This window comes from Vombatus ursinus, unplaced genomic scaffold, assembly GCF_900497805.2.
Source record: "Vombatus ursinus unplaced genomic scaffold, bare-nosed wombat genome assembly UNPS02006874.1, whole genome shotgun sequence".
Taxonomy (NCBI): domain Eukaryota; kingdom Metazoa; phylum Chordata; class Mammalia; order Diprotodontia; family Vombatidae; genus Vombatus; species Vombatus ursinus.
In genome coordinates this window covers 8679781-8703343 of record NW_020946652.1, presented here as the reverse complement: position 1 = coordinate 8703343, position 23563 = coordinate 8679781, and the positions used below count along the sequence as shown (strand labels likewise).

The 23563-nt window shown below is 60.5% G+C and overlaps 4 protein-coding genes across 8 annotated transcripts in view; 2 read left to right on the top strand and 2 right to left on the bottom strand.

Annotated features, from left to right (window-relative positions):
• Positions 1-4580, top strand: part of P2RX5 (purinergic receptor P2X 5) — a 13541-nt gene extending 8961 nt beyond the window's left edge. For both annotated transcript variants that reach the window (XM_027848838.1, XM_027848837.1), the window contains 6 exons: positions 2393-2531; positions 3023-3159; positions 3547-3640; positions 3745-3810; positions 4157-4239; positions 4453-4580. In XM_027848838.1, coding sequence (XP_027704639.1) covers positions 2393-2531; positions 3023-3159; positions 3547-3640; positions 3745-3810; positions 4157-4239; positions 4453-4561 — 628 coding nt within the window. In that variant the 3' untranslated portion in view covers positions 4562-4580. The remainder of the gene's footprint in view (positions 1-2392; positions 2532-3022; positions 3160-3546; positions 3641-3744; positions 3811-4156; positions 4240-4452) is intronic.
• A 2302-nt stretch (positions 4581-6882) lies between these two features.
• EMC6 (ER membrane protein complex subunit 6) lies at positions 6883-8349 on the bottom strand. 2 transcript variants are annotated; one of them, XM_027848828.1, is made up of 2 exons: positions 8266-8349; positions 6883-7413 (listed from the first exon to the last, which is right to left on the bottom strand). In XM_027848828.1, the coding sequence occupies exon 2, from the start codon at positions 7382-7384 to the stop codon at positions 7052-7054; it is 333 nt and encodes a 110-aa protein (XP_027704629.1). In that variant the 5' UTR covers positions 7385-7413; positions 8266-8349; the 3' UTR covers positions 6883-7051. The 2 variants fall into 2 exon arrangements, with proteins under 2 accessions (XP_027704629.1, XP_027704628.1); XM_027848827.1 differs by having other exon boundaries at positions 6883-7533; positions 8266-8342.
• Positions 8350-8567: 218 nt separating this feature from the next.
• On the top strand, positions 8568-14898 carry TAX1BP3 (Tax1 binding protein 3). Of its 2 annotated transcripts, none has more exons than XM_027848783.1 (4): positions 8568-8630; positions 12275-12394; positions 12634-12711; positions 14037-14898. In XM_027848783.1, exons 1-4 carry the CDS (start codon positions 8592-8594, stop codon positions 14172-14174), a joined length of 375 nt encoding a protein of 124 aa, XP_027704584.1. In that variant the 5' UTR covers positions 8568-8591; the 3' UTR covers positions 14175-14898. The 2 variants fall into 2 exon arrangements, with proteins under 2 accessions (XP_027704584.1, XP_027704583.1); XM_027848782.1 differs by lacking the exon at positions 8568-8630 and adding an exon at positions 9257-10763.
• A 76-nt stretch (positions 14899-14974) lies between these two features.
• Positions 14975-23563, bottom strand: part of CTNS (cystinosin, lysosomal cystine transporter) — an 8781-nt gene continuing 192 nt past the window's right edge. Inside the window, exons 2-12 of one of the 2 annotated variants that reach the window (XM_027848779.1) lie at positions 22983-23051; positions 21855-21933; positions 20823-20907; positions 20595-20698; positions 20374-20505; positions 18800-18899; positions 18597-18716; positions 17963-18133; positions 17508-17625; positions 16575-16686; positions 14975-16154 (exon numbers count right to left, since the gene is read on the bottom strand). In XM_027848779.1, coding sequence (XP_027704580.1) covers positions 16115-16154; positions 16575-16686; positions 17508-17625; positions 17963-18133; positions 18597-18716; positions 18800-18899; positions 20374-20505; positions 20595-20698; positions 20823-20907; positions 21855-21933; positions 22983-23043 — 1122 coding nt within the window. In that variant the 5' untranslated portion in view covers positions 23044-23051 and the 3' untranslated portion in view covers positions 14975-16114. Of the gene's footprint in view, positions 16687-17507; positions 17626-17962; positions 18134-18596; positions 18717-18799; positions 18900-20373; positions 20506-20594; positions 20699-20822; positions 20908-21854; positions 21934-22982; positions 23052-23563 lie in introns of both variants that reach the window. The other variant, XM_027848780.1, reaches the window with a different exon arrangement.

Below are 23563 nucleotides of genomic sequence, written 5' to 3'. Positions count from 1 at the left end.
CCAGGGTGCCCTGTGAGCATGGCATCGGCGAGCTTGCCAGGGTGCCCCGTGTGGGGGTAGATATTCACACTACTGCATGCTTGCAATGTCAGTGGATGTGATGAGTTCTTTCTGAAGGTGCCTTTGAATAACCGCCATGACCAAGCCCGGTGGTGCGTCTTGGCTGCCACCTTGGAGCCATCGCTGAGATCACAGGGCCATGGAACACTGGGACTCAAAGGGCCTTCGAGGTCTGCTAGTGTCCTTCCTTCATTTGGCAGATGAGGAAACTGAGGCTGGGCTTTGGAAGGGGAGAGGGTGCCACTGTGGCCATGCAGGTCTGCTGTGTGCAGAGGTGGGGTGAAGGGCAGAGGGAGCTGCCCTGGGGGGGGGCACGTGCCACTCTCTCCCCAGCCCATGATGCCCCTTTCACATGGGACATACAGATGAGACCAGCGGCTGGACCGTACCTCAGAGAGCATGAGGCACCGGGGGGCCCCTGGACTCCCTTGGCTGTGTTGGTCAGAGTCCTTGGAGCCCTGCTCTGGCACTGGAGACTGTCCCCACAGAGACCTCTTGGTGTGGGGGGGGTCCTTCCAAGAGGAAAGCTCACATGTAAATCACTAGGTTAGATGTGACATGGGAGACCCACGCTGATGACTGCCCAGATGGAAGGGGGAGGCCCCACAGACATCCTGGACAAGGGAGTGTCCGGGCTAAGCCTGGAAGGAGGCCAGAATCCACTAGGTAGAGGGCAGGAAGGCACAGTGTAAGCAGGGCGATGGGAAGTGGTGAGTGGCAGGGTTGGCCCAAAGGGTATCCAGAGAGAAGATAGGAAAGGCAGACTGAGGCCAGGTTGTGACAAGCTCTAAACAGGATTTTAGAGGTGATGGGAGCAGTCATTGAGATTTATTGAGTGGGCATCATAAGCCAGGCCCAGGCGAGCCTTTCCCTCACTTACTGGTGGCGTCTCAAATGCAATCATCCCGGTCCTTCCCAGTCTCCTTCACCGGATCTTTATCCAGGCAGTGCCCACTGACCACGTGTGCCCTCAAAGCTCTCTCCCACTTCACTCGGGCATCTCGATCATCTCCCTTTCCTGCCCCAACCTCTCTGCTGGCCTCCAAACGTGACTACGGGACGTCTCCAGCACAACGTGTCCCTCCCTGCCTTCTCGGGGATCCTTCCACTCCCTCCCCTTGTAACACGGCCTGTCATCCTCGATGGCCAACTCTCACTTGACCCCAACATCCACTTCGTTGCTAAGTCTTGAGTCTGCCTTTGAAACATCTCCCAAACATGCTCCCTTCCCTCCTCTGCCACTGCCACCCCTGGGGCAGGCCCTCATCTCCTCATCTCATGCTTGGACTATGGTAATATCTGCCGGGGAGGGGGGGCGGTGTGTGTCTGCTTGCCTTCCAACTCCCCCCATTCCATCCTCCACTCAGCGGCCAAAGGGATCTTCTGTAAGAGCGGCTCTTAGAGCCTTGTAAACCGCTCTGTTTGGCTTTCAGAGTCCTTCAGCACACAGCCCCCACCCCATCCTTTCCAGTCTTACCTCTTACCTCTCCTGCCTGCCAAAGTCTTCTCTTGCCCGAAACCAACCACACCATTCCAGAGGAAGTCTGCTTATCAGCCTAGTACTGGTCACTTTCTTTCTTAAAGCAACTTAGGATCAATCAACCATCTCTTAAGCACCTACTATGTGCCAGGCACTGTCCTAAGTGCTGAGGATACAAAAAGAGGCAGAAGACAGTCCCTGCCCTGGAGGAGCTTCCAATCTAATGCTCATGTGCAGGATAAACAGGGATAATGATCAGAAGGAAGGCCCTAGAATTAGGAGGGGTGGGGGGAGGCTTCCTGTCGAAGGGGGGTTTTAGTGGAGGGTTACAGGAAGTTGAGGTCAGGAACGGGAGCACCAGGTGCTCCAGGCAGGGAAGAGGGCCAGAGAGCATGCCTGGAGCGGAAAAGGAGGGTCTTGTTCTAGGCCAGAGTCGCACGCGCTTTGGGCACTGCCCTATCACGCCGCTGATGGGAGGCTGGCTTTCGGTGTCCCCCCCCCAACTCGTCTTGCAACCCCAGCCCCATCTTTCTCACCCCAGTCCACTTAGAACGTTCCCCTTCCCTTCTGGTCTTCAGGCATCTCTGGGACAGCCCCGTGGGCCTGTGGAGAAGGAATCTGCAGGGAAGGCTGGCCTCTCTCAGATCACCTGACTCTGGGAGTCTGTGGCTGTGCCTGTCTCTCCATGCATGTCATGCCGACTTTCTGGAGTCCACTTAGTGGTCCCTCCCAGCTTCGTGCCATCTGCAGTGCCGATTAAGGCGTGCTCACCAGAGCCAGCCATCGCTAAGTGTCTGTGGCCTGGAATAGGGCTCACGGCCCTGTCACGGATCTGCGACCTTCCCTCTACAGGTCCAATGTGTTGCAGACCAAGGACAGAAGCTTTCTGAAATTCTGCCGCTTTAGTCCTGACAACCACTATTGCCCTATCTTCCGGCTGGGCACTCTGGTCAGCTACACTGGGAATGACTTTCAGGAAATGGCCTTGGAGGTAATACCCCTTAAACAACCGTGCCTTCCCCAAGCAGCGGCTGTGAACCTGCTGCTGCAGGAGCGCGGTGAGCTCCCAGAGGCAGGTGCCTGGGGGAGCATCTGGGCCTTAGCCCAAGTTTCACGGACTCATCGTAACAGACACTTGGGCTGTCCCGTCCTGGGCCACCTATACCTACCTGGCCGACACCTCCTCGTGGGCTCTGTACCACCTGGCCTAAGGAGATGTTCCACACACACCTGGGCAATGCGAATCCGTGTCGCGTTACACCTGGAGCGCTGGCATACTTTGCATACACATCTGACACCTGTTCATACACACCTTGGGTCACACATCTGGACACATCTGGTAGTTGTGGGGTGGGGTGGCCAAGAGTAGGGAGGGGACCCCCAGGATGGCGTGCCTGCTCCCTCTTCCCCCTACCCCCCCAGGCCTAGCCGTGTCTTGTGTCCTGGAGTTCTGCCTGCCTCTCAATCTCTCTCTCTCTCAAGGGGGGGGTGATAGGAATTCAGATTGAATGGGACTGTGATCTGGACAGAGGTCCCTCAGCCTGTGAGCCTCAGTATTCCTTCAGGCGCCTAGACAACAGGTTTGCAGAGAAGTCTGTCTCTTCTGGATACAACTTCAGGTAAATGGGACTGCCCTGGGGGACAAGGCGTGTGGTCCCCCTGGTGGGTGTAAGGCAGGGCTCAGATGCCCCTTCTTGGGAACAGGGAGGGGTCCCTAGGAAGGGGGGGAGAAAATCGAGGACCCCCAGGGGTGCAGCTGGCCTCTCCAGGGAGCTCTGCAACAGAATCAGCACCCCCCCACCCCCGCCCAGCCTAAGCTAGCAGAAAGCCTGGGGTTCTGGTGCCAGGGTGGGCTCCATCACCCAGAGCCTCCCTGGCTGGCGGTGAATCAGGACTAGTGACTTCCTTCTTGGGATGACAGTGCTTAGAGACCCATGAATTAGCTTTTTGGGTGGGGATTGGGTCGACAGCCAGAACCTGGCATCAATGCCTCCTGTTTTGACCAGATTCGCTAAGTATTACCAAGATGCCAACGGGGAGGAGTTCCGCACACTGATGAAGGTCTACGGGATCCGCTTTGATGTGCTGGTGAATGGCAAGGTGCGTGGCCACGGGCTCTCCCACACTCGAGCTGGGACAGGGCATGTGCCCTCTGTACCCCGAGCCTGACTGTCCCCACCAAAGGCTCCTTTGGACTCTTTCAGGCTGGGAAATTCAACATCATCCCCATGGTCATCAACGTGGGCACAAGCGTGGCTCTCATGGGTGCTGTGAGTACCCAGCCCAGCCCCCTCCTCTCCCTCCTGCCAGGGCCGCCTGAGTGGCCAGACTCTGGAGCCCCGAGGCAGGTCCCCACCGGCCAAGAAGAGGAGACGGCTTCTTTCTTCCCCCCATTCCCCCAGGCAGCCCTGGGGGCTCAGCTCTTGGTGCTGGGCCTGGGCTGTAGTTTCTGTGAGGTCGGGATTCTTGAGGTGGGAGAGATCTAAGGGGCTGGCTGCCAGGAGGCTCCGGGGTGTGGGAAAAGGCCCTTGGACGAGCTAAAAGCAGAGGACAGACTCGGGGAGGGCAGGGATCCCCCAGGGAGGTCCCGAGCTGACATCACTGGCTGTTTTTTAGGGGGCTTTCTTCTGCGACTTAGTGCTCATCTACCTGATCAAAAAAAGCCACTTCTATCGAGAAAAGAAATACGAACAAGTGAGGTGAGCTGCCCGTCCGTCCCCTGCGGGCCTCCTCCTCTCTGCTGCCCTGCATTCAGCACCACTGGGTGTCTGCCAAGCCAGAGGCTGACGGGGCAGACCGGCCGCAGGCCAGGGACGAGACCCTCCTTGGCTCCCAGTGACCTGTTTCAGGGAGATGCCTCCCTGGCCTAAGGTCTCATGGTGACGGCTCCTCTCCTTCATTTTTCCCCACAGGTTAAGCTCACAAAAATTCCTGCCTAGGTGCCTGGTAAATGGGAAGCAGGACTCAGGCCTCCCAACTGGAGAGGAGCCCCTAGGGCAAGTCCAGACGGTGGAGAAGTAGTTGGAGCCTCTCTCCTGAGAGTGGCTTGGGCAGCGCCCCTGCCACAAAGGAGAATGGGAAGGGCCTCAGCCAGTACAGGGCACACACGGAGTCTACTGCCCCAAACCCGTCCCACTCTCCAGAACCCTCCCGTGGATCTGACAGTCACAGCGTCTTGTCAGCAGCCAGCGCCTGCCCTCTGGAGGGGTCAGCCACCCTGGACAAACAATGGACGTTTTAGAAATCATTGGGGAAGGTGGGGAAGACGCAAGCTCACCGAGGGGGCCACCCCATCTCCTTCCTCTTGTTGCCAAGCGGGGCTGAGGGAACCCACAACATGCTGGGAGCAGTGCCTGGGCCCCCCGGGGCTGCAGGAGCACCCTCCACACTTCCCCTGCCCCGCTGAAGAGGGAACTGAGTCAGGGCGACCCAGGGGGCTCTTAGCTGGGGCAGCGCCACCCGGGGGTAGACACGTCTTGCTGATGCATGGGTCTGTCAGAAGCAGGAGGGGCCGCCGTTCTGCCTGGCTGTCTGGGGGTGTCTCAGGCAGCTGAGCAAGTTCCCATCTTTTTGGCGGTGCTTTAGGTGAAATTTGCTGGGTAGAGGCAACTTGCGCAATTTAGAACCTTTCTGCTCATGCCCTGGACCAGAAACTTAGAATTCAGTTCAGGTGTTGGTGAGGCTTGAGGAAGTGCTCTGCAAACATTCCTACCCAGCTTGTGGGGCCAGTGAGGGAAGTCCCGTCCTCCCACAAGGCCTCTGGAGCGAGGCCCCAGGTTGGGCTGGCGGGGGCCCCGCTCTTCAGTCGGCCAACCTCACTCTGAGGCCCCTGACACAGGCAGCCCTCGTCTCAAGGAGCGACACGGGGACCTTCCTCCAAGTCCTTAGAGGGGACAGGTGCCTGGGGGTGAGGGCAGAGCATTTCTAAACAGGCGTCGGTCTGCTCAGAGGCATCTTGGAGGATCGTCTCTGGAGCTTGCGGAGCTGACAGACACGGCCCCACTTGTGACTTCTGACGTCTGGGGCTCGCGCCAGCCATTCACGGCAACGCTAACTTTTATACAATCACGCTTAATAAAACGCCTTGTAACCCACGAGAAATGGGAACAAAGATGTGAGTCTGGTCTCCCTTCCAAAATAGGACAAGTCACTCAAACCTCTTTGGGCCTCAGAAAAGGACAAGGTGACTCCAAGGTCACCGGCGCTCAGGCTCTCGGGCTCTGATTGCCTCGTCCATTCCTCCAAGATCGCGGATGGCCACCGTGGGTGGGAACGACGCTCCGCAGGCTCTTCCCTTTGCCTCCTGACACATTCGGGTCTCCCTTCCCTTGACCTCCTTGCCCACCTTCCCCCCGTCCTCGGTCACCGGGCTGGGCCATCGGCCAAGGTTTCCGAAGGCTGTGCCGAGCAGACCTTCAGAGGGTCCAGCCTCGAGGGTGTCTACCCCCCAGCTCTTGGGCCCCTCGTCCGTCCGTGTCCGTGCCCCACACGTCGGCCTCAGCGGAGGACGCGTTGCCTCATCCTGCCTTCTTTAGGAGCCTTCTCTGGTCTAGCCGTTGGCATTCCTCCCTCTTGGGAGCTGAGCTGCCCATCAGGATGAGGAATCCTCTCTCCCTCTCCCATACCCACCGCTTGTTGTCCTGACAGCTCTCGTGTCCTCACTGCGGGGGGCCGGCGCAGATTGTGCCTTTGTGAACAAGGCCGTCTCGCTCGGGGCCCAAAGGCCTCTGCCATCTCCCCCCGGCACTCCTAGTCAAGCATCTGCTAGCAACCCCAAGTGGCCCTAGCTGTACAAAGACAGCTTCACCTTCAAAAGCACCCGACTCAGTGGCTGGGCTTCTCCCCTGCTCTTCACCCTTGCTCCAGTTTATACCAGGGAAAGCGTCCCAGCAGACAGAAAAAGAGGCAGAGGGAGGTATGGGTGAAGCTGGGGAGAGGGAGATGGCCCATGTTCCAGGGGAAGCTCCCAGAGGCCAGGCAGGGCCTGCTGGGCACCGAGCACGACCAGGCTGGGCAGCAGCCATGATCCTCTATGTGGGAGGTGACCTGGGAGGGAGGACGGGAGAGAAGCCTGAGGCATTCTCCCTCCAAATGTCTATCTAGCTTAGTTTTCTTTCCTAACAAGGGCAGACGGTGGAGCACGTATGACCCGCAGAGCCCCCGCGTCCGTCCGAGGGAGGCCGACGAAGGCTGGGCCAGGGCTGGGCTCTGGGCTTTGGAAAGATGCCCTGACCAAGGGGCTCCCCAAGGCTTAGAGGAGGCATTGCTCCTCGTGGGTTATCTCTGCCACTGGCAGAAGAGAATCCCTAACAGAGTGTGCACAAAGCAGAAAACAATGCACGCCACGTTTCACATCTGATTTAATCTGCGGACTCTCACCAGAGATCTCTCTCCCAACATAAGTTACTAATAATATTAACAGCACAAACAGTCAATTCCCTTGGAAAACTAGCAGACCACATCTTGTTAACCCCAGCAAGAGTCTTTCTGCGCACGCCGACCCCCTTTCCCTCAGTAGACGTGCACCATGCCATACAGGAAAGTCCAGAAAAGGACGTAGGTGAAGAGCCCCCCAACAAGGCCCCCAGTAAAGAGCGGTCGCCTGGATTTGAAATACTTGTTCCATCGTCTTCCGGCCTTGAGGGCTAGGAGCAGAGAGAGGAGGGTGGACGCCAGGAAATAGAAGACGAAGCCGTAGAAGCCGGTCAGGCCCAGGATACCCGCTGTAGCCCCGGAGAGGGCCGACACGGATGTCCTGCAATAGTCCAGAACGGCGGCGTTCCCGCGGACGGCAGCCTCGCTAATGAAGGGGGGCCCGTCGCGCTTGGTGGCCGTGGCGGCCATGGCTCTCCCTGACGCTCCCCTGGGTGGCACTGGGGGCAGAGCAGAAGAAAGCCAAGTTCCCAAGGTTCCTTTTCCATGTACTCGTCAGCTATGGGTCAGTGGGGCTGGGGTTGTCTTTAGGGAGCGAGAGAGGGTCTTTCTAGGCTAGACTGAAATGGAGAAGCTTTGACTGAACCACAGGACTGACCTTCGGTCCCCTGGAGACGTCCGACAGGACTGCTGGACAGCACCGTGAATCATCCCCCCCCCCCCCCCGCAGTGTTCTGTGGCCAGGGGCGGGGGGGCCACAGACAGACGGTGAGGTGGCGATGGAGATCAGCCGGCCTCCCCTCCCCATTTTACAGATGAGGAGACTGAGGAAAACAGAGGTGGCCACGGCCACACACAGAGAGCAGCTCCCGCAGGTACTGGGCCAGGAGGGAAGGGCGGGCAAAATTACTGGGTGATCGAGCTGCCACGTCCACAAGGGGCGTGAGGGGCTGCTGAGGAATGCCAGGAGGGGGCTGGGGGAGGCCCCCAAACCTCCTTCCCTCGTGTCTAGCTGCTCTGATCAGCCCCTTCTCTGTGCCAGGCCCGGGCTGGAGGCGCCCAGGCCCGGGGTGGGGGAGGGGAGGGGGCAGGAGTGCCCCGGTTCTGGCCTGAGGGGGTGCCCCCCAAGTGCCAGGTCCGCGCCACCCCCCACCGGTGCTGCTAAATGCGGGGGGGGGGGGCACGTAGGACCCTAACCCAAAGAGGTGGCGGGGGCGGGGCGGGGCCCAGCCTCACTAGAGGCTTGGCTCTGGAGGCAGGGAGAGACCCTGACCCCTGACCCCTGACCCCAGGCCGGCTGGGTCACGGGTCCCTGGGGAGGGAGGGGCCCCGTAGGGTCCCCAGGGTCGTACCTGGCCTGGGTAGCGGCGGCAACGGTGACCGCGTCGTTCCCTCAGCAGGGCGGAGACGACGGCGACCGCACGGACGCCATCTTGGCCCTGAGGCTGCCGGGAGAAGAGAAGCGGTCAGGGCGCATGCGCAGACTCATGCGCGTCCCCGCCGCCCGGCTGCTGCCCCGTTGCGCATGCTCTGTGACGCTTGCTGAGAGGCGGAGCCCGGGAAGGGCGGTCCCCTCGGTGATTGGCTGCGGCGCTCATGCATGATTCATGAGGGGCGGGGCCGCCCGAGCCCTTTTGTTCTGAGGGTGGGGCTGGGTGGGATCGGAGCCGCAGCCAAGATGTCCTACGTGCCTGGACAGCCGGTCACCGCGGTGGTGGTGAGTGTGGGCTCCGGGGGTCCGGGGGTCCCCGCCGCGAAGCGGGGTGCGGGATGTGGAGGCGGAGACGGGGGGCGCGCCCCCGAGAGCAGGGGGAGGGGCAGGCTCGTGCCCGATGCGCGCCCCCTGAGACACCCAAGGGCTGCCCCCTGCCCACCGCGGGGTCCCCAAGCACGGGGAGCACGACACCCCCCTGCGAGCGGTGAGTGGGGGCAGCTCCCGCCGCCCCTCTGGCCCCCAGACCCCTCTTCGTCTCCAGGTCTTCCTTCCAGCCCCTGCTTGGCCCGGTGGTCCCCGCTTTGCCTTTGTGGGCAGCCCGGGCAGCCTTGGGGGTCACGCACCAGGGCGGGGCCCGGCCATTGGTGAGCCTGGGATGTCGCTGGGCTCTTTTGGGGTCCTCTCCCCCGTTCTGTGGTAGGGGGCACAAGGGCCCTGCAGGGGGAGGGGGAGGAGCGTCTCGAGGCGCCCGGAGCTCGCATCCAGGACCTTCCTGAGCTGGACAGCCGCTGGCCCATCCCAGAGTCTGCCCCTGGCCCGAGCTCATGAGTCACACCTTGTCCAGTTCGGCGGTACAAACCGCCTTGTGCAGTCGGGCGTCAGGAAGGCCAGGAGGAGGTGAGCTCATGACTGACCAGGCCTTTGGCTCTGGAAGAAGGTGTCCCTACTTGGGGAAGTCAGGACTGGCTGGGGGCATTGGTAAAGCACCCACTATATGCCAGGCACGGTGACAGAGGGGCCAGCGTGGGGACCACTGTGGACATAGGAGATCCCTCCAGGATGGGCTGGGGGGACCAGGAAAGGCCCCTGCCCGCGGGGGGGGGAGTCAGAAAACGTCTGGCCCAAGTCTGGCTCCCGAAGGCCTGGAAGGCCTGGCCAGTCCTGAACAGCAGCCAGCAGCAGGCGGGCCCTGACAAATGCTGGAGGGCCTCTTAGTGGCAGCCCTGCCTAAGGCCCGAGGCTGGACATCCCAGGGCTGCAGTGCCTGATGTGGCCCCCAGGGCTCCCAGACCTTCACTCTTTCCCTTCATGGAACACTCCGCCCACCCGGGCCGCAAAGGGCATAACTGAGGAGAGGGAGGAGAGGAGGCTGCCTGGGGCTGAGTCAGAAATCTGGAATGGCAGCTGATCTCCAGCCCTTTGCTGACAATGAGTCACCATTTCCTGGTTTCCTTCCTTCCATGACTTACTTGTAGCAGCCTGTTCCCGTCCCATTCCTCAGCCTAGCTGAGGGGCAGATGGTCAAGAGGGGATGCTGTATGCCCCCCCCCTCCCTCCTTTCCTGCAAGGCTTCAAGACCAGATCAGAAAACATTCCTGCCCAACAGCCCATGGTGAAGCTCTCACCGGACTAGAATTGGTATCCTGTTGTCTGGGGCCTCGGGCACAGACAAGGGAGAGGAAACATTTATTAAGCACCAACTGAATGCCAGGCACTGTACTGAGGGCCAGCACCGGGAAAACACAGCCCGTGCCCTCCAGGGGCTCACCCCCACACAGATGGCTGACAGTCAGCCGTGGGAGGGCGGTGGAATTCAGGGGGACGGGATGGGCTTTCTGGGGACCCGGGGTGCACACGGAACCGAGAGGGCTGTGCCAGCAGTTTAAAAAGGAGAAGGAGGCGGATGGTGGGGTGGATGTGGGAATGAGTGAGAGTGTGTGTCTGTGTGCGTGTGGGAGTGTGTGCTGCAGTGGGTATTGGTGTGTGAGTGTGTGTGTTGGGGGGGAGGGTGTGGCTCCCAGCACTCGGAGATGTTCCAGGTGGACAGGCCTCAGTGGGATGTTGCTGAAGCCTGGCTTCCCGAGAAGAGAAGACATTTGTCCGAGCGTCCGTCCATCTATCCGTCTGTCCTTCTGCTGCCTGCTCCGTCCGTCCGTTGGGGCCCCGTACGGGCTCTTTCCCTGCTGCTGTAGCCAAGGCAGATTTGGAAGCAGGTGTTGGCAGTGGTGACTCAGCGGGGACCCCAGGGCGTTTGGGGGCCGATGATGCAGGGCTTTCCCTGGCACGCGTCCTTGGAGCAGGAGTGCACCCCCTCATGCAGTTATGATAGGAGTGAGGCCCAGGGGGACCCCGGCCTGTCCCCTTCCCTGTCCCCGTCAGCAGAGGCCGCCTGCGACGCAGCAGAATCCATTCAGGGTGTGTAGCCCCTGCGTGTTGGGGGACTGGGCACAGCCCTGGCTCAGTTCCACAAGCTTCTGTCTCCTCGGGCCCCTGCCCCAGGCGGGCTTCTCGTCTCTGGCTGTGCCAGCTTGTGCTGGGGGGTAGGGGGGCACTCTGTCCTCTCGAGGATGGACAACACGGGCAGGGATGATTGCTCCCGGTCCTAGCAAGGTGCCATCGGCCTCCTTACCTTCTGACAGAGACACCGATGCCAAAGGCCGGGGGCTGCTCACACAGGCAGGGAGTGAGCCCAGGGCCTGCGGGTCCAGAGCTAGGCTCTCTCCACTGGACGGGGCAGCGGGCCTGGCTGCGTGGTTTTTCATTCTAGGCCTCTCCTGTCTCTAAAGCTAATGTTTGACGTGCCTGTAACCTTTCTCTCTCGGACACAGGCAGGAAAAATGATTTCTCTGTGGGGTGCCCCAAAGCCCTCTAGGTCTTTAGTGGGAAGAGGCAGCCAGCGGGCTTAGGGCCAGAGAGCAGCCTGTGGCATCCGCGAGGCTGGGAGGGAGGAACCTCAGAAACTGTCTGGTACCACCATCATCATGAGACCTTGAGAGCCAGGGCTCAGACTTGCTCAAGATCCTATGGGGGGAGCTAGCGACCCATGACAGGGCAGATCTGTGCCTCAGCTTCCTCATCTGTGAAAGGGGATCATAACAGCCCCTTCCTCCCTCCCAGGGTGCTTGAGAGAAACCAAAGAGATAACAGATGTAAAGTGCTTAGCACAGCCTGGCACAGCCAGGTGCTTAAGAAGTCCTCCCTCCTTCCCTCCCACCTTCCTTCCCTCCTTTTCCTTTTTTCCTCTTTTCCTCCCTTCTTCCCTCCCTCCCTCCAGGTCCTGAAAGGCCTCAACAACCCCAGAGTGTGGTTTGGGGTGGGGATGGGGAACTGTCCGGCTCTTTGTATTGATTCCCATGAATGGGGAGCAAGCCAAGGTGTGGTGAGAGGTAGGTTTTCAGAGTGGCCACACCTTCATTGTTGAAAGGGAGAGCTTTTTTGGGGGTGGTTAAGAAACAGAGTCACAGAAAAGCAGGGAAAGGGTGTCCAGAAGACAAGAAAAAGAAATGTGAAGAACAGTGGAGAAGAGGACAGATGAGACAGTTTAGTGAGAGGGGGCAGAGCCAGGAACAGATGAGGGGGAAGCCCCAGGGTGTGCCTGGGTGGGCAGGAGCAGAGCCACTCCCCCCAGCTCAGATTGGGGGACCTTCCCTGGGGGGGGGCAGCCGTGGCCCGGGCCCTTGGTGATTCAGAAGCCAGATCCTTGCCCACCCCATGCGCACTCCCACAGGAGAGGGCAGGGCAGCTGGCAGGGATGATTTGGGGTCTGAAGACTTTCAGCTAAAAGCTTTTGAATCCAAACCGTTGCTTTCCCTCTTGGACGTGTGGAGAGCCCGGCAGGCAGGACCACAAGGGCCCGCATGCCTCCCATCATCCCTGCAAAGACAACTTTGGCCGCTAACTGGTTTTCCTCCCTTTTTTCTAAGTAGCAAAGAGTAGAAATTCATAAACTGCGGCAAGGTGAAAACCTGATTCTTGGATTCAGCATCGGAGGGGGCATTGACCAGGACCCTGCACAGAACCCCTTCTCAGAAGATAAGACAGACAAGGTGAGGGCGGCCGCCTGTAGGGGACAAGGAGGGCCCACGCTCTGCAGACGGGCCCCAGACATCCATCTACTGGGCAAGTCTCCACGGGCTTGGTTCCTACCCTGTGTTCCTGATCAGGCCTGAAATCCATTGGGGTTCCCTGGCTCTAGAAGGGGTTCTGTGCCTTCCTGGGCCAGGAGCGGGGTGAAGGGGGGACCCTGCCTCTGTATGGTCCTGCAATGACGCTGTCCCCCTCACAGGGCATTTATGTCACCAGGGTGTCAGAAGGGGGCCCTGCAGAGGTGGCCGGCCTCCAGATCGGAGACAAGATAATGCAGGTGAGGAGGGTGTGAGGGAGGGAAGGTTAGTCATCTCTGGATCCCTGGCCATGAGCAGTGGTCCATGGGCTCACTCCAGACTCACCCCTCCTAACATTGGGTGGTCCCCGCTAAATGCATCAGCCCAGCTTGGATCCCAAGGACCTTGCAGGTGTGGGAGGGTGGCGCTGTTGTGATCCTCATTTTATGGTTGAACAAACTGAGGCAGGCAGTGGTGAAATGACTTGCCCAGGGACACACAGCTAGTCAGTGTCTGAAACTGGATTTGAACTCAGGTCATCCTGACCCCAGGTCCAGCGTTCTGTGCACACTGCCATTTCTCAAGGGCCTATACTGTACCAGGCCCTGTCCTCAGGGCCAGTGTGCATCCCACAGGGAGAAAGTCACTCTTCCTCTGACGCTTCCATGGCTCCCCAGACCCTTCCATGCCTCTCCCAAAGTGGTCCTGGTGTGGGGCCCTCCTGGGCCTCCCCAGTGCGGCTGGGCCGAGCCCCTTCTCCTGACTATCTCTGCAGTCCTGTCTCCTGAGCGCAGGCACATACCCCCAGCGCCCCAAACGCAGCTTGCCCCAGGTGGGCTCCTCGGCTTGTCTTCACAGCCCCCCTTGGCCTCCCTGTCTCCTCCCTCTCAGCTCAGCCAACATCTTCCTCTGCACCCCTCTCACTGAGTGCTGGCAGCAAATGTCTTTCCAGCTCCACTCACCCACCAGATCGAAATGGTTAAAACCGTTAGCCATGTCCGTGACCCCGTCTTCCGTGGCACCTTCCTGCCTCATGGCAAAAAGGCAGACTTGTACTTTCTTTTCTAAATGGTTCTGACCCTGTTTCCCCTGAGGCTGCGTGGCACTCAGTGCTGGGCAGGCAGGCTGGCCTCAGGCCACGGACATTAGACCCTGGGCCTCCACGGAAGAGATTGAGCCAAACTGAATCGAAAGTTGTTTGTCCCATAGCATGTGGCACCCTAGTTCTGAACTCCATCCTCTTGGTCCTGGGGGGGGGGGGGGGGGGAAGTGCCACCTGGGGACTGACCTCAGCAGGCTGGCTGGTCCCTGGGGGGGCCCTCCCTAGCTCAGGCATCTTCACAACGTTTTCCAGGAGCCTCCCTGAGCCGCCCTATGGGCCCCTGAGGGAGGTCGTTCTCAGTCTGTTGAGGGCTGCGGTGGTGGGAGTCCTCTCAGGCCCGGGAGGATCCTGAAAGCTCTGCCGGGACAGCAGGGAATGCCCTGGACACAGCGTGTCCAGGTGGGCTGGACCAAGGCCTCGGGGTGCCCCCCAGGTGGGCATCCTGGGCCATGAGAAGGGCTAGAGCAAGTCTGTGGTTCACAGGTGAACGGCTGGGACATGACCATGGTGACACATGACCAAGCCAGGAAAAGACTGACCAAGAGGAGCGAGGAGGTGGTGCGGCTGCTGGTCACGCGGCAGGGTCTGCAGAAGGCAGTGCAGCAGTCCATGCTGGCGTAGGGCCTCCCTCCGCGCGGGTGGGGCACGTCCCCAATCCCCTGAGCCCTGGGGAGATGTGGGTGGAGGACAGAGGCTGGAACTCAAAGACCCAGAGCCACGCAGGGGGCAGCTTGGTGCCCAGTAAAGCCTGTATTTTGGGGAGTCCTGGCATCAATGCAGTAAGCCAAAGAAGAGAGTCAGGGTGAGTCGGGGGCAGGGCCTGGGCTCCCATCCCTCTTCACCTTGGCCACATGGACTGACACGGACCGTTGCAGCTGTACTCCATCGATGTCGCTAAGGCCTCCCTGCAGCGTTGGTGTGGCTTGCCCCAGCCTGCCTGGGCTCACCTCCAGGACTGTTCTTGGGGCGAGGCCCAGGACCCTGGGGCTGCCCTCAGCACTGGGCTTTGCCCTATCCCAGCACCTCTCCTTGAGCAGGGTTCCCCTTCCCCACCGAGGGACGCAGTGGGACTTTTCCCAAGGTTAGGCACCCAGACTGTGGAGGGGGGGCAGCGCCTGCCAGCCCACCACCTCCAGCCTTTGACCCCTTCCCTAGAGATTTCAGGAGTCTCCAGACAGCATCCCTGTCCTTGCCCTGCCCCCTCACCCCCCCACCCCCGGCCTGTGAAGCTGCCACTCCTGGGATGACGGGTCCCTTTTGTATTTTTCCTTAAAATTTTATATGTAGCAATTTCTATCGAATTTTGAAAATGCTAACCTGGTAGGAATAAATCTTTTAACCAGCCCACAGGCCTTATCTTTGTTACTATCTCTTATATCGTTCGCTTCTTATACTCAATAAATGAAGCTAGAATTCCTGTATTTTTCCTCATTCACAAGTGAGACATTTTTTATCTGACATCAGGGTTTGGGGTGCTGCTGGGGTTGGACAAGCCGGGGAGAGAAAATGGTCAGAGCCGCGGCCTCAAGGCCTGGGTTCCTGCCGTGTGCCGGGTGAAATCAGAATCTTAAAACTGGAAATCACAAAAAAACCTTCGTCCAGAGCAGGTGACCCAATTCTGATGAGGAGAGCTTAGTAATCTGTTTTCTTTTTTAACAAAGTGGCCACCGCGGAGGTCTCTGCTAGGGGCGCGTGGGACTTTCTTCACCTGTTAATGGGGGTGGGGAGCAAAGGGTCCAGATGCTGGTGACAAGGGTTAATCAGACTGTTAAAACGAGGTCATTGGGCAATAGTATGGAAAATTAACTGTTAGTTTTAATTTAAAACTCTCGATTTCTTACATTGATCTTTTAAAAATAAAATACATAGGAAGTAGAAAAAAATCATGTCCACAAACCACCACCATCATTGCAGGGCTTCCTGGAGCAGAAGCAGGAGAGGGGTGGGGGGAGACCGCAGAGAGCCTTGGAGGCCTGGGGCTGGTGGCTGCCCAGGGCCCAGGAAGGATACAGCCCCACACCCACATAGAGCAGGAAGGACAGAGGGGTAGGCAGGCAGGGAATAGAGGGGTAGGCAGGCAGGGAATGGAGGGGTAGGCAGGAGGGGAAGGGAGGGGAGGCTCATGGGCTGGATGGGGGTGTGTACATGGTATGTGGATGTCTGTGTGTGCATGTGTCGTGTGTGTGTGTGTGTGGTGTGCATGCGTGTGTCTGTGGAGCCCGAGGTTCCCCACCCCTCAAAAAACCTGCTTTTGGGAGTGTGGTCATGGGGAGGCAGCTGAGTAAAGCTCGGTAAGACCGCCCCCTCCCCCCAAAAAGCTGCGGGACTGTGCCTCAGGCCAGGCCCCGCATGGTTAGCAGCTTCCGGGCAGGGGCCAGCAGGGGCCTGGGTCAGGGAACCTGAGGAAACAGCGTCGGCATGCACGCTAGGAAGGAGCGGGGCCCTTCCTGGCAGAAGCCTCGGGCTGGGATGCTTGGACAGAGCAGCAACAGACAGACAGACAGCAGGCGCCAGGATGGCTGTGCTCCCTGTTCCCTCCTCCCTCCTCTGGCACGATGCTACTAGAGACGCGCCTCAGAACCTGTGAAGGGTGGCAGGAGCCTTGAAGACACAAAACAGAAAGAAAGACACTCCTGAGCACCAGGGAAGTGGCGGCATCCTGGGAGAAAGCGGCCTCTGCGCCGGCCGCTGGGAGGAGCCGGGAGGCCTGGGGGGAGGAGGGACCCCAGACAGACACCAATCCCGTCCTCCTGGGCGCACACGTCTCGAGCCAGATCAGTGGGTTTTAATCTCAGCGGACAATTGGCTTAAGACGTGAGAGTGGGGCCGAGGCCCCCCGCGAGCCAGCAAGTAAGCGAGCGTGTCCGGCAGGCAGAGGCAGGATCGCCATCCGTCAGGGCCGTGGCTCGGATGATGAGGTTCCCGCTATCCGGACAGCAGAGCCGACAAAGGACCGGCCGTGGCTCCTCAGCCTACGGGATTGGTGGGGCTGTCCGACAGAGCTAGGTGAGCTGCTCGTACCCTGGCTGTCTATATAAGCAGTAGTGCTGGATGATGAAAATGATGTCAAAGATGATGGAGAACATTCCGAGGCCAAACTTGGTGGGGTCTCCAAAGATCAGGGTCCACTCATCTGTGACCAGGCAAGAGAAGGCACTCACGTGAGCCCCAGGGGAGCCCTCCTTCCCTCGGCCCAGCCGCGGCCAGCAGGCAGGGAGACTTGAGTTCAAATCTAATCGCAGACACTGCCTAGCTGGGTGACCCTGGGCAAGTCACTGAAGCTGTCTGCTTCAGTCTCCTCATCTGTAAAACTGGGATAGAATAACCATACCCACCACCTCCTAGGGGTGTCGTGAGGATCCAATGAGGTCATACTTGTAAAGAAAGCAGCCCCAGGCCCAGCACACAGTAGGTGCCTAATAGGCACCAGCAGTCATTATTTTCTTCCCAAAGGGTAGTCAGAGCCTCCATGATGGCCACCTGCCGGGCCACTCTTGGGGGACAAGGGCATGAGTGAGGCCCAGAGACTCCGGCCTCTGTCCGGAGGAGGGCCTGGTACGTGAGGGCCTCGGGCCGGGTCAGGCCCTCCTCCCAGCCCCGCTCCAGCCTCCTCCGAAGCTGCAGGAGAGCAGGGACCACTGTGTATTTAGGGCATTTGTGTCTAGGGCGCTGAGGGTCCTTCACTTTTAATCTGAGGATTTCCCTGCTTCTCTTTTCAGCATGGTTACTATGGGGCCGCGTGGTGCACGACTCACAGAACTGACCTACCGCTTGCCTTCCCAAGGTGGGGGAGGGGGAAATTTGGAACTCAGAATTTTTTTAAAATGTTAAAGATAATTAAAAGGGGAAAAAAAAACCACTGAAGGCACCGCTGGTGCCCGCCCTGCCCCTGAGGCTGCTCCTGGCCTCCGGCTCCCCCAGCCCAGAGCCGCAGCTGGGCGCCAGGCCACTCACCGTTGTTGTAGGACTGGATGAACATTTGGAGAAGGCTGAAGAAGCCTCCCGTGAAATCCAGGAGCACGTTGCCAATGCTCCAGCCCTCCGTGCTCTTCCGGCGAAAGTTCAGGCACGCCTGAGACGCGGACGGATGGACAGAGGCACAGAGAGGGTGAGCAGGCCGGCCCCTCCCCGCCCAGCAGCCCCTGGCCCTCCCAGGGGTGGGCTTTCCCACTTGGCACACGTCCACGAAGACTGCACAGGTCCAAAGCCTCCCCACCAACGCACACGGGCACGCTTTCTGAATTCCCGTGACTTCTGCTGGTGTGGTCTCGAAGGCCCCCAGGCTGTCCATTCCTTCCTCCCCGGGCCATGAGCGTCCCCTGCCCTCAGGCTGCTCTCCTCCTGCCACCAGCTCCTCTGTCCCCCCCGCCACCCCCTGCGTCCTGGCCACTTTGAGGACCGGGCCCTACCTGTGGAAAGTACTTGATCAGCGTGACCGCGAGTTTGATGTAGGAGAAACAGAAGAGGAACTGCAACCAGCTGATGGCCCCCGCAACGGCCACGAGCATCATGACAAGGGCAAAGAGCCAGGACAGCACCAGAAAGCCCGTGGAGGCCCGGGACACTGTCTGGTCGCCTCTCTGAGGGGATAGAGCGGGGCGCTGCTGAGCGGGGATGCCAAGAGGCCCCCACGCGTCAGGAGGCGGGAGGGACCTGAGCCTCGCACAGAAGAGACGGGCTCAGCTGGGAACCAGGCACGCGGGGGAGCCCGACCTCACCCCTTGTCTCTGTTTCCTCAGCCCGACCCGTGCCAAACACTGTAGCTGGGGGCCTGGAAATCCCCAGAGGGGGCGGCCCCTCAGACAGCCTCTCCTGTCGCCAAAGAGCCGCGCCTGCCGGGAGTCCCCGCCAACCAACCCACCCAGCGCCCAGCCAGACGAGGCACACACCAATCCCCCAGTGAACTCCTGAGGGCACAACGACCCTGGGTGTGCCCAGCTAAGGGCCTCGCCCCGCCGCTCCTGTCCTGGGGCCATGACTTCTGTTTCTGAGGCAGGCCACGCTAGGGAGACCCTCCCCTCACGGCGGCGACCCCTCACCCACCTCGTACAGACAACACTGCCCGATGACCACCAGGGTGAGGACCACAGCGTGAAGGCTGAAGAAGACGTCATTGCTGTCCACGGGGTTCACGCCAGTGGGGTGTTCGTGGAGAAACTGCTCCTGGGGGGCCGGAGCAGAGAAGCCGTGAGCCGTGGGGCAGTGCTGACTAGCGGCACCCAGGGAGGGAGGAGCTCACACCTCACCTTGATGGAAGGCACCCAAAAGAGGCCGACGTTGAACACGGCGTACGCTACGAAGCCCGTGAGGTTCAGGGCGATGAAGTCAAAGCTCAGGCCGACCACGCTGCGATATGATGAGCAGAGAACCTCACAACCGGAGCCTGGGGAGCCTCAGCCGCCCCTCCCCTCCACGCACCCAGAGAACGCTCCCCACTTCTGCTTAAGAAACCCGGGAAGACCCCCTCTGTGGAAGTGCCCGATGGGGAGAACCTGACCCAGGATCAGGACAGGCTGGGGGACGGCGGCCAAGACTGCAGGAGTCAGCCCCACTCCCCTCATGGGCTGTGTGAGCCATGGGCCAGCGGTCACTGGTGAGAAGCAGCCCCTCCCCCCACCGCCCTGCTGCAGGGCCACGCAGGGAGGCCAGCCACCTTCTCTCGGACCCCGAGATGAAGGGACCTTCTGTAGGGTCCCCCGAGATGCAGGGACCTTCTCTAAGGGCCCCCCCGAGATGCAGGGACCTTCTGTAGGGGTCCCCCCGAGATGCAGGGACCTTCTGTAGAGGTCCCCCCAAGATGCAGGGACCTTCTGTAGGGCCCCCCGAGATGCAGGGACTTTATGTAGGGCCCCCTGAGATGCAGGGACCTTCTGTAGGGCCCCCTGAGATACAGGGACCTTCTCCAGGCCCCCCAGACTCAGGACCTTCTCTAGGGGCCCCCCGAGGCTCAGGACCTTCCCCCCCCCCCCCCCCCCCCCCCGAGGCTCAAGACATTCTCCCTGCCCCCTCAGGCTCAGGACCTTCTCCAAGCCCCCCCAGGCTCGGGACCTTCTCTAGCCCTCCTCAGGCTCAGGACCTTCTCTAGCCCTCCTCAGGCTCAGGACCTTCTCCAAGCCCCCCCCAGGCTCAGGACCTTCTCTAGCCCTCCCCAGGCTCAGGACCTTCTCTAGCCCCGCCCCAGACTCAGGACCTTCTCCACAGCCTCCCCAGGCTCAAGACTTTCTCTTGGGTCCCCCTCCCCAAGCTTGGGGATCCCTCCTTCCAACATGGCAGCAGGGGTGTGTGTGTGCATGTGAGTGCTTTGGTGGGCACTGCTCCCTTCTTCCTTTGGTGACTGTATAAGCCAGTCTCTAAAAGATTACATTACATGGTAGAGCACTGGCTCTCCCCGCTGACCTCTCAGGCCTCCCTGACATGGAGGGGGTTGGCCATTTCTCCCACCTTTCCCTCAGGACGCCTGCTGCCAGCTGGGGGCTGATAATAGAACCCCGATGGGTGGCAGACAGCATGATCGGACTGTCCAGGCGAGCCCTTGCGCAGCACTGTTCGAGGCCCAGGCCATGGCACCTGGCCGCCCACCTGCCTGCCTGCCCCAGCCAAGCTTTTAGGGCACAAACCGGGGTGAGCGCCTGGCTGGGGCCGGGAAGCCTGAGGCCCAACAGCCCCAGCAGGATGCCGCCTCCCTGGGCAGGGGCTTCCAGCCCCACTGCTCCACCATCAGCCTCTTGCAGGTTCAGCAAGGCCCCGCTCACTCGCTCAGACGCACCAGGCTGCCCCTCCTCCTGGGGAGATGAGGCCAGTGGCCCCCACCCCCCTTTACCTCTTGCGTCTCCAGTTTTCAAACACCTGCGGGTAGAACGAGACAGACCAGGCAACAAAGTAGATCCATCCAATGACCTGGTTAAGCCACTCCAGAACGCAGCTGCGGAACACCAGGAAGTGGACGGCTGTCCTGCGCAGGAATCAGGATGCAGCAGTGAGGGGGTGAGGCTGGGCGGCTTCTCTGCCCACCCCGCCTGGCCTGGCTCTGGCCCCGCTCACCTGGTCTGGTTGGAGCAGTTCAAGCTCAGACCCAGAGTCACTTGGCCCACATCTCGCCCGGTCACAGAGAAGAAGGAAGACTTCTGCCCCGCCAGCACCATGACCTGTGAGAGACAGCAGAGACCCCTGCCCACGCGGCACTGCGCAGAGCGAGGGAGCCCCCGTTCCCCGGCCTTGAGGGAGGGGCTCCCAGGAACCCTCCCCCCACGGGGCCAACGAGACGCTTACTTCATCAGGAAACTCGAGGATGGTTTTGTTTTTGGAAACATAGAGGACGTCCAGCGTTACCACCGAGGTGACGTCCAGAGGAGCCCTGGGAAGGACGAGAACGAGGTCACCTCTGGAACCTCAGGAGGTGGGGAGCGAGGGAGGGAGGTTAGGGCTAGTCAAGTCAGGCAGGAGGAGGAGGGAGCCCTCTTGCCCCCACCCCAGGGTGTGGGGGGAGCCTGGGTGTAGAGAGGCGTGGCACAGGAGGATGGGCGGGGGGCACAGCTGGGGTGCTTATGGGGAAGACAGAGCCAGCCTGACTGCTCGGAGGGCCCAGGGTGGGCAATGATGGCCATGGCGTGGGGGGGGGGGGTCTCCCCAGCCAGCCCCTCCCCACCGGTCCAGCTTGGCTCCCCCCACCCCCTCCAAGTTCAAAGTCCTCTGCTGCAGCCCTGACGAAGCTCACACCTTGCTCTGAGACGGTTTCCAGGCTCTCCCACACTGACCTGTCTGTGGGGGGGGGGGACACAGGACACAAATGTGTGAGGGGGTAGAGGTGGGGCATGACAGGGCAAAGGTTAAGAGCTGCCGGTCCAGGGGTCTGTGCAAGGGGCAGGTGAGGCCTGGGGGGAGGGGGGGGGGCCAAGAGGAAGACCTGCTCCCTCCCTGCCCCCACCCAACCCTTGGACAACATGTGGGCCCACACGGCCATAGCGTCCTGGCCCACTCCCTTACACACTCACACTGCGCCTCCATACACACCTATCCTCACACACTCATGCTCCACACACACTGACACCCCCAACAATATACAAGGCTTACACACCTCTACGTACTCACACCCACACACACACTCACAATTCTCACACAGACACTCACAATTCTCACCCACACACACTCACAATTCTCACACAGACACTCACAATTCTCACACACACACATACTCACAATTCTCACACACACACACACACACACACTCACAATTCACACACACACCCCCTCTCTCCACCAGGCCCTGAGGAGCAGGGTCCTAGCAGGGGCTGACATACTCACCCCAGCGTGATGGTGACATTTCTGGAGTCACCATTCTCAAGTTTCACCATCAGAGGGGCGGTGAGGCTCACAGTGGCGCCTGATGGGAGCAGATAAGCAGAGATTACAACTCCAAGCCAGGCCAGCCTCAGGCTGCATGGGGAGTGGGGGGGACCAGGGAGGAAGGACAGCGTCTGCCCGGCCCGCCAAGGCTCGATCACAGGAAGAGCCAGCTGGCCCCAAAAGGTCACCCTCGGGGCTGCCAGGGCCTAGGGAGGCGACCCTCTGCTCTGGGCCGGCCAGGATCCACTGCCTGACCATGTGACCGCTCTGTGGTGGGGGGGGGGGCCCTCCAGAACTGCCGACTGGCCCATTTTCTGGCCTTCCTTAGCAGAGCAGCTCACAAGCCAATGCAGAGAAGCAGAAGTGCTGGAGAAGCGTTCCCCCCCCCAAGGCTCACCCCCTTCCTCCCAAGTGACCCATGTTCTAGCGTCACCGCCTCTGCCCCCCCTACTTTGGGAGCTCGGCCCAAACAAAGCCCTTTTTGGATGACGCCCCAAATGGTCACTGTGAGCCCGCTCCCCCAGCCCACCTTAGGGGGCTGGCCCCTGCATTCTCTGCAGAAAGTTCTTGGTCAGTGTCCCCAGAAGAGGCCGCTCTCCCCTGCTGTCCAGACAAGCGTCTGGTAGTGGGGCGGCCCCTCAGCTCTCTGCCCGGGGTTTTCCTGCATGGCCTGAGTGACCGTGCCGTTCACAGACAGAAGCCTCTGCCTGGACAACCTTCATCATGTCTCCATACTCCCCTCCTCCTATCACGTGGACCAGGGTGGACGGGGACCTGCCGGGTTCTGGTGTGTGCGTCCCCACCCACCCTGGACGGCTCGGGGGCCAAGGGGCCAGGCACCATAACCCCCGACCCAATGACCCCCTGCCAGTTACATCCTCAAAATGCACCCAGGAAAAGGGGGGGGGGAGAAGCTCAATGCTGCGTTGGTGGAAGAACAGCTCAGATAACTGGGTACCGGTGCGGGGGTCAGCAAGAAGGCGCCTGGACTTAAGAGGTGCCCTCCGACAACCTGGGGTCCCCCGGACTCAGGGCTGGGGCGCTTCGACCCCTCCTGCCGACTGAGGGGAGCCCCCGGCCACTCACCACACACTCGCGTGAGCTCGGTCGCCAAGAGGAGCCACCACGACCATGACCACCTGGGCATGTTCTGGCCTAGAGGAGGGAATGTAAGGAGTCAGGGAGCCCCGACAATAGAAGCAAGACCCCCTCGTAAGGGGAGGTCTGGGGTTGTCCCCCCCCAGAGCCCCCTCCCTTATAAGGGGGATCCAGGGTTGTTAACCCCCCAGAGCCCCTTCCCTTACAAGGGGGATCCAGGGTTGTTAACCCCCCAGGACCCCCTCCCTTATAAGGGGGGGGGTCTCCAGGTTGCCACTCCCTCCCCACCTTCTCTGTACTGGGTTCCTTGCCACCCCCCCCAGCCCCTTCCTCTATAAGGGCTAGCTCCCAGGTCTTAAGAACCACCAGGGGAATGGGCTGGGCTGGGCTGGGGGGTTCTTGGGCTGCAGCTGCGTTCCAAGTACCACCGGGCCAGTGAGGAGCAAACATCTGGAGGCTGGAGATGGAGACAGAGGCCCGCCTGCCTCTCTCCCCCACCGCATTCAGGCGCTGGTCCCCACACCAGGCTAGAGGCCGGCCCGACGCCAGGCACTCCATCCCCTCTCCCT

Bases quoted from the DNA above. Each gene is read 5' to 3' on its own strand.
- EMC6 (XM_027848828.1), bottom strand. From the start codon at position 7,384: ATGGCCGCCACGGCCACCAAGCGCGACGGGCCCCCCTTCATTAGCGAG.
- TAX1BP3 (XM_027848782.1), top strand. From the start codon at position 10,671: ATGATAGGAGTGAGGCCCAGGGGGACCCCGGCCTGTCCCCTTCCCTGT. The intron at 10,764-12,274 runs GTGTGTAGCCCC...TTTTCTAAGTAG, and splicing joins CGCAGCAGAATCCATTCAGG to CAAAGAGTAGAAATTCATAA. The intron at 12,712-14,036 runs GTGAGGAGGGTG...TGTGGTTCACAG, and splicing joins TCGGAGACAAGATAATGCAG to GTGAACGGCTGGGACATGAC.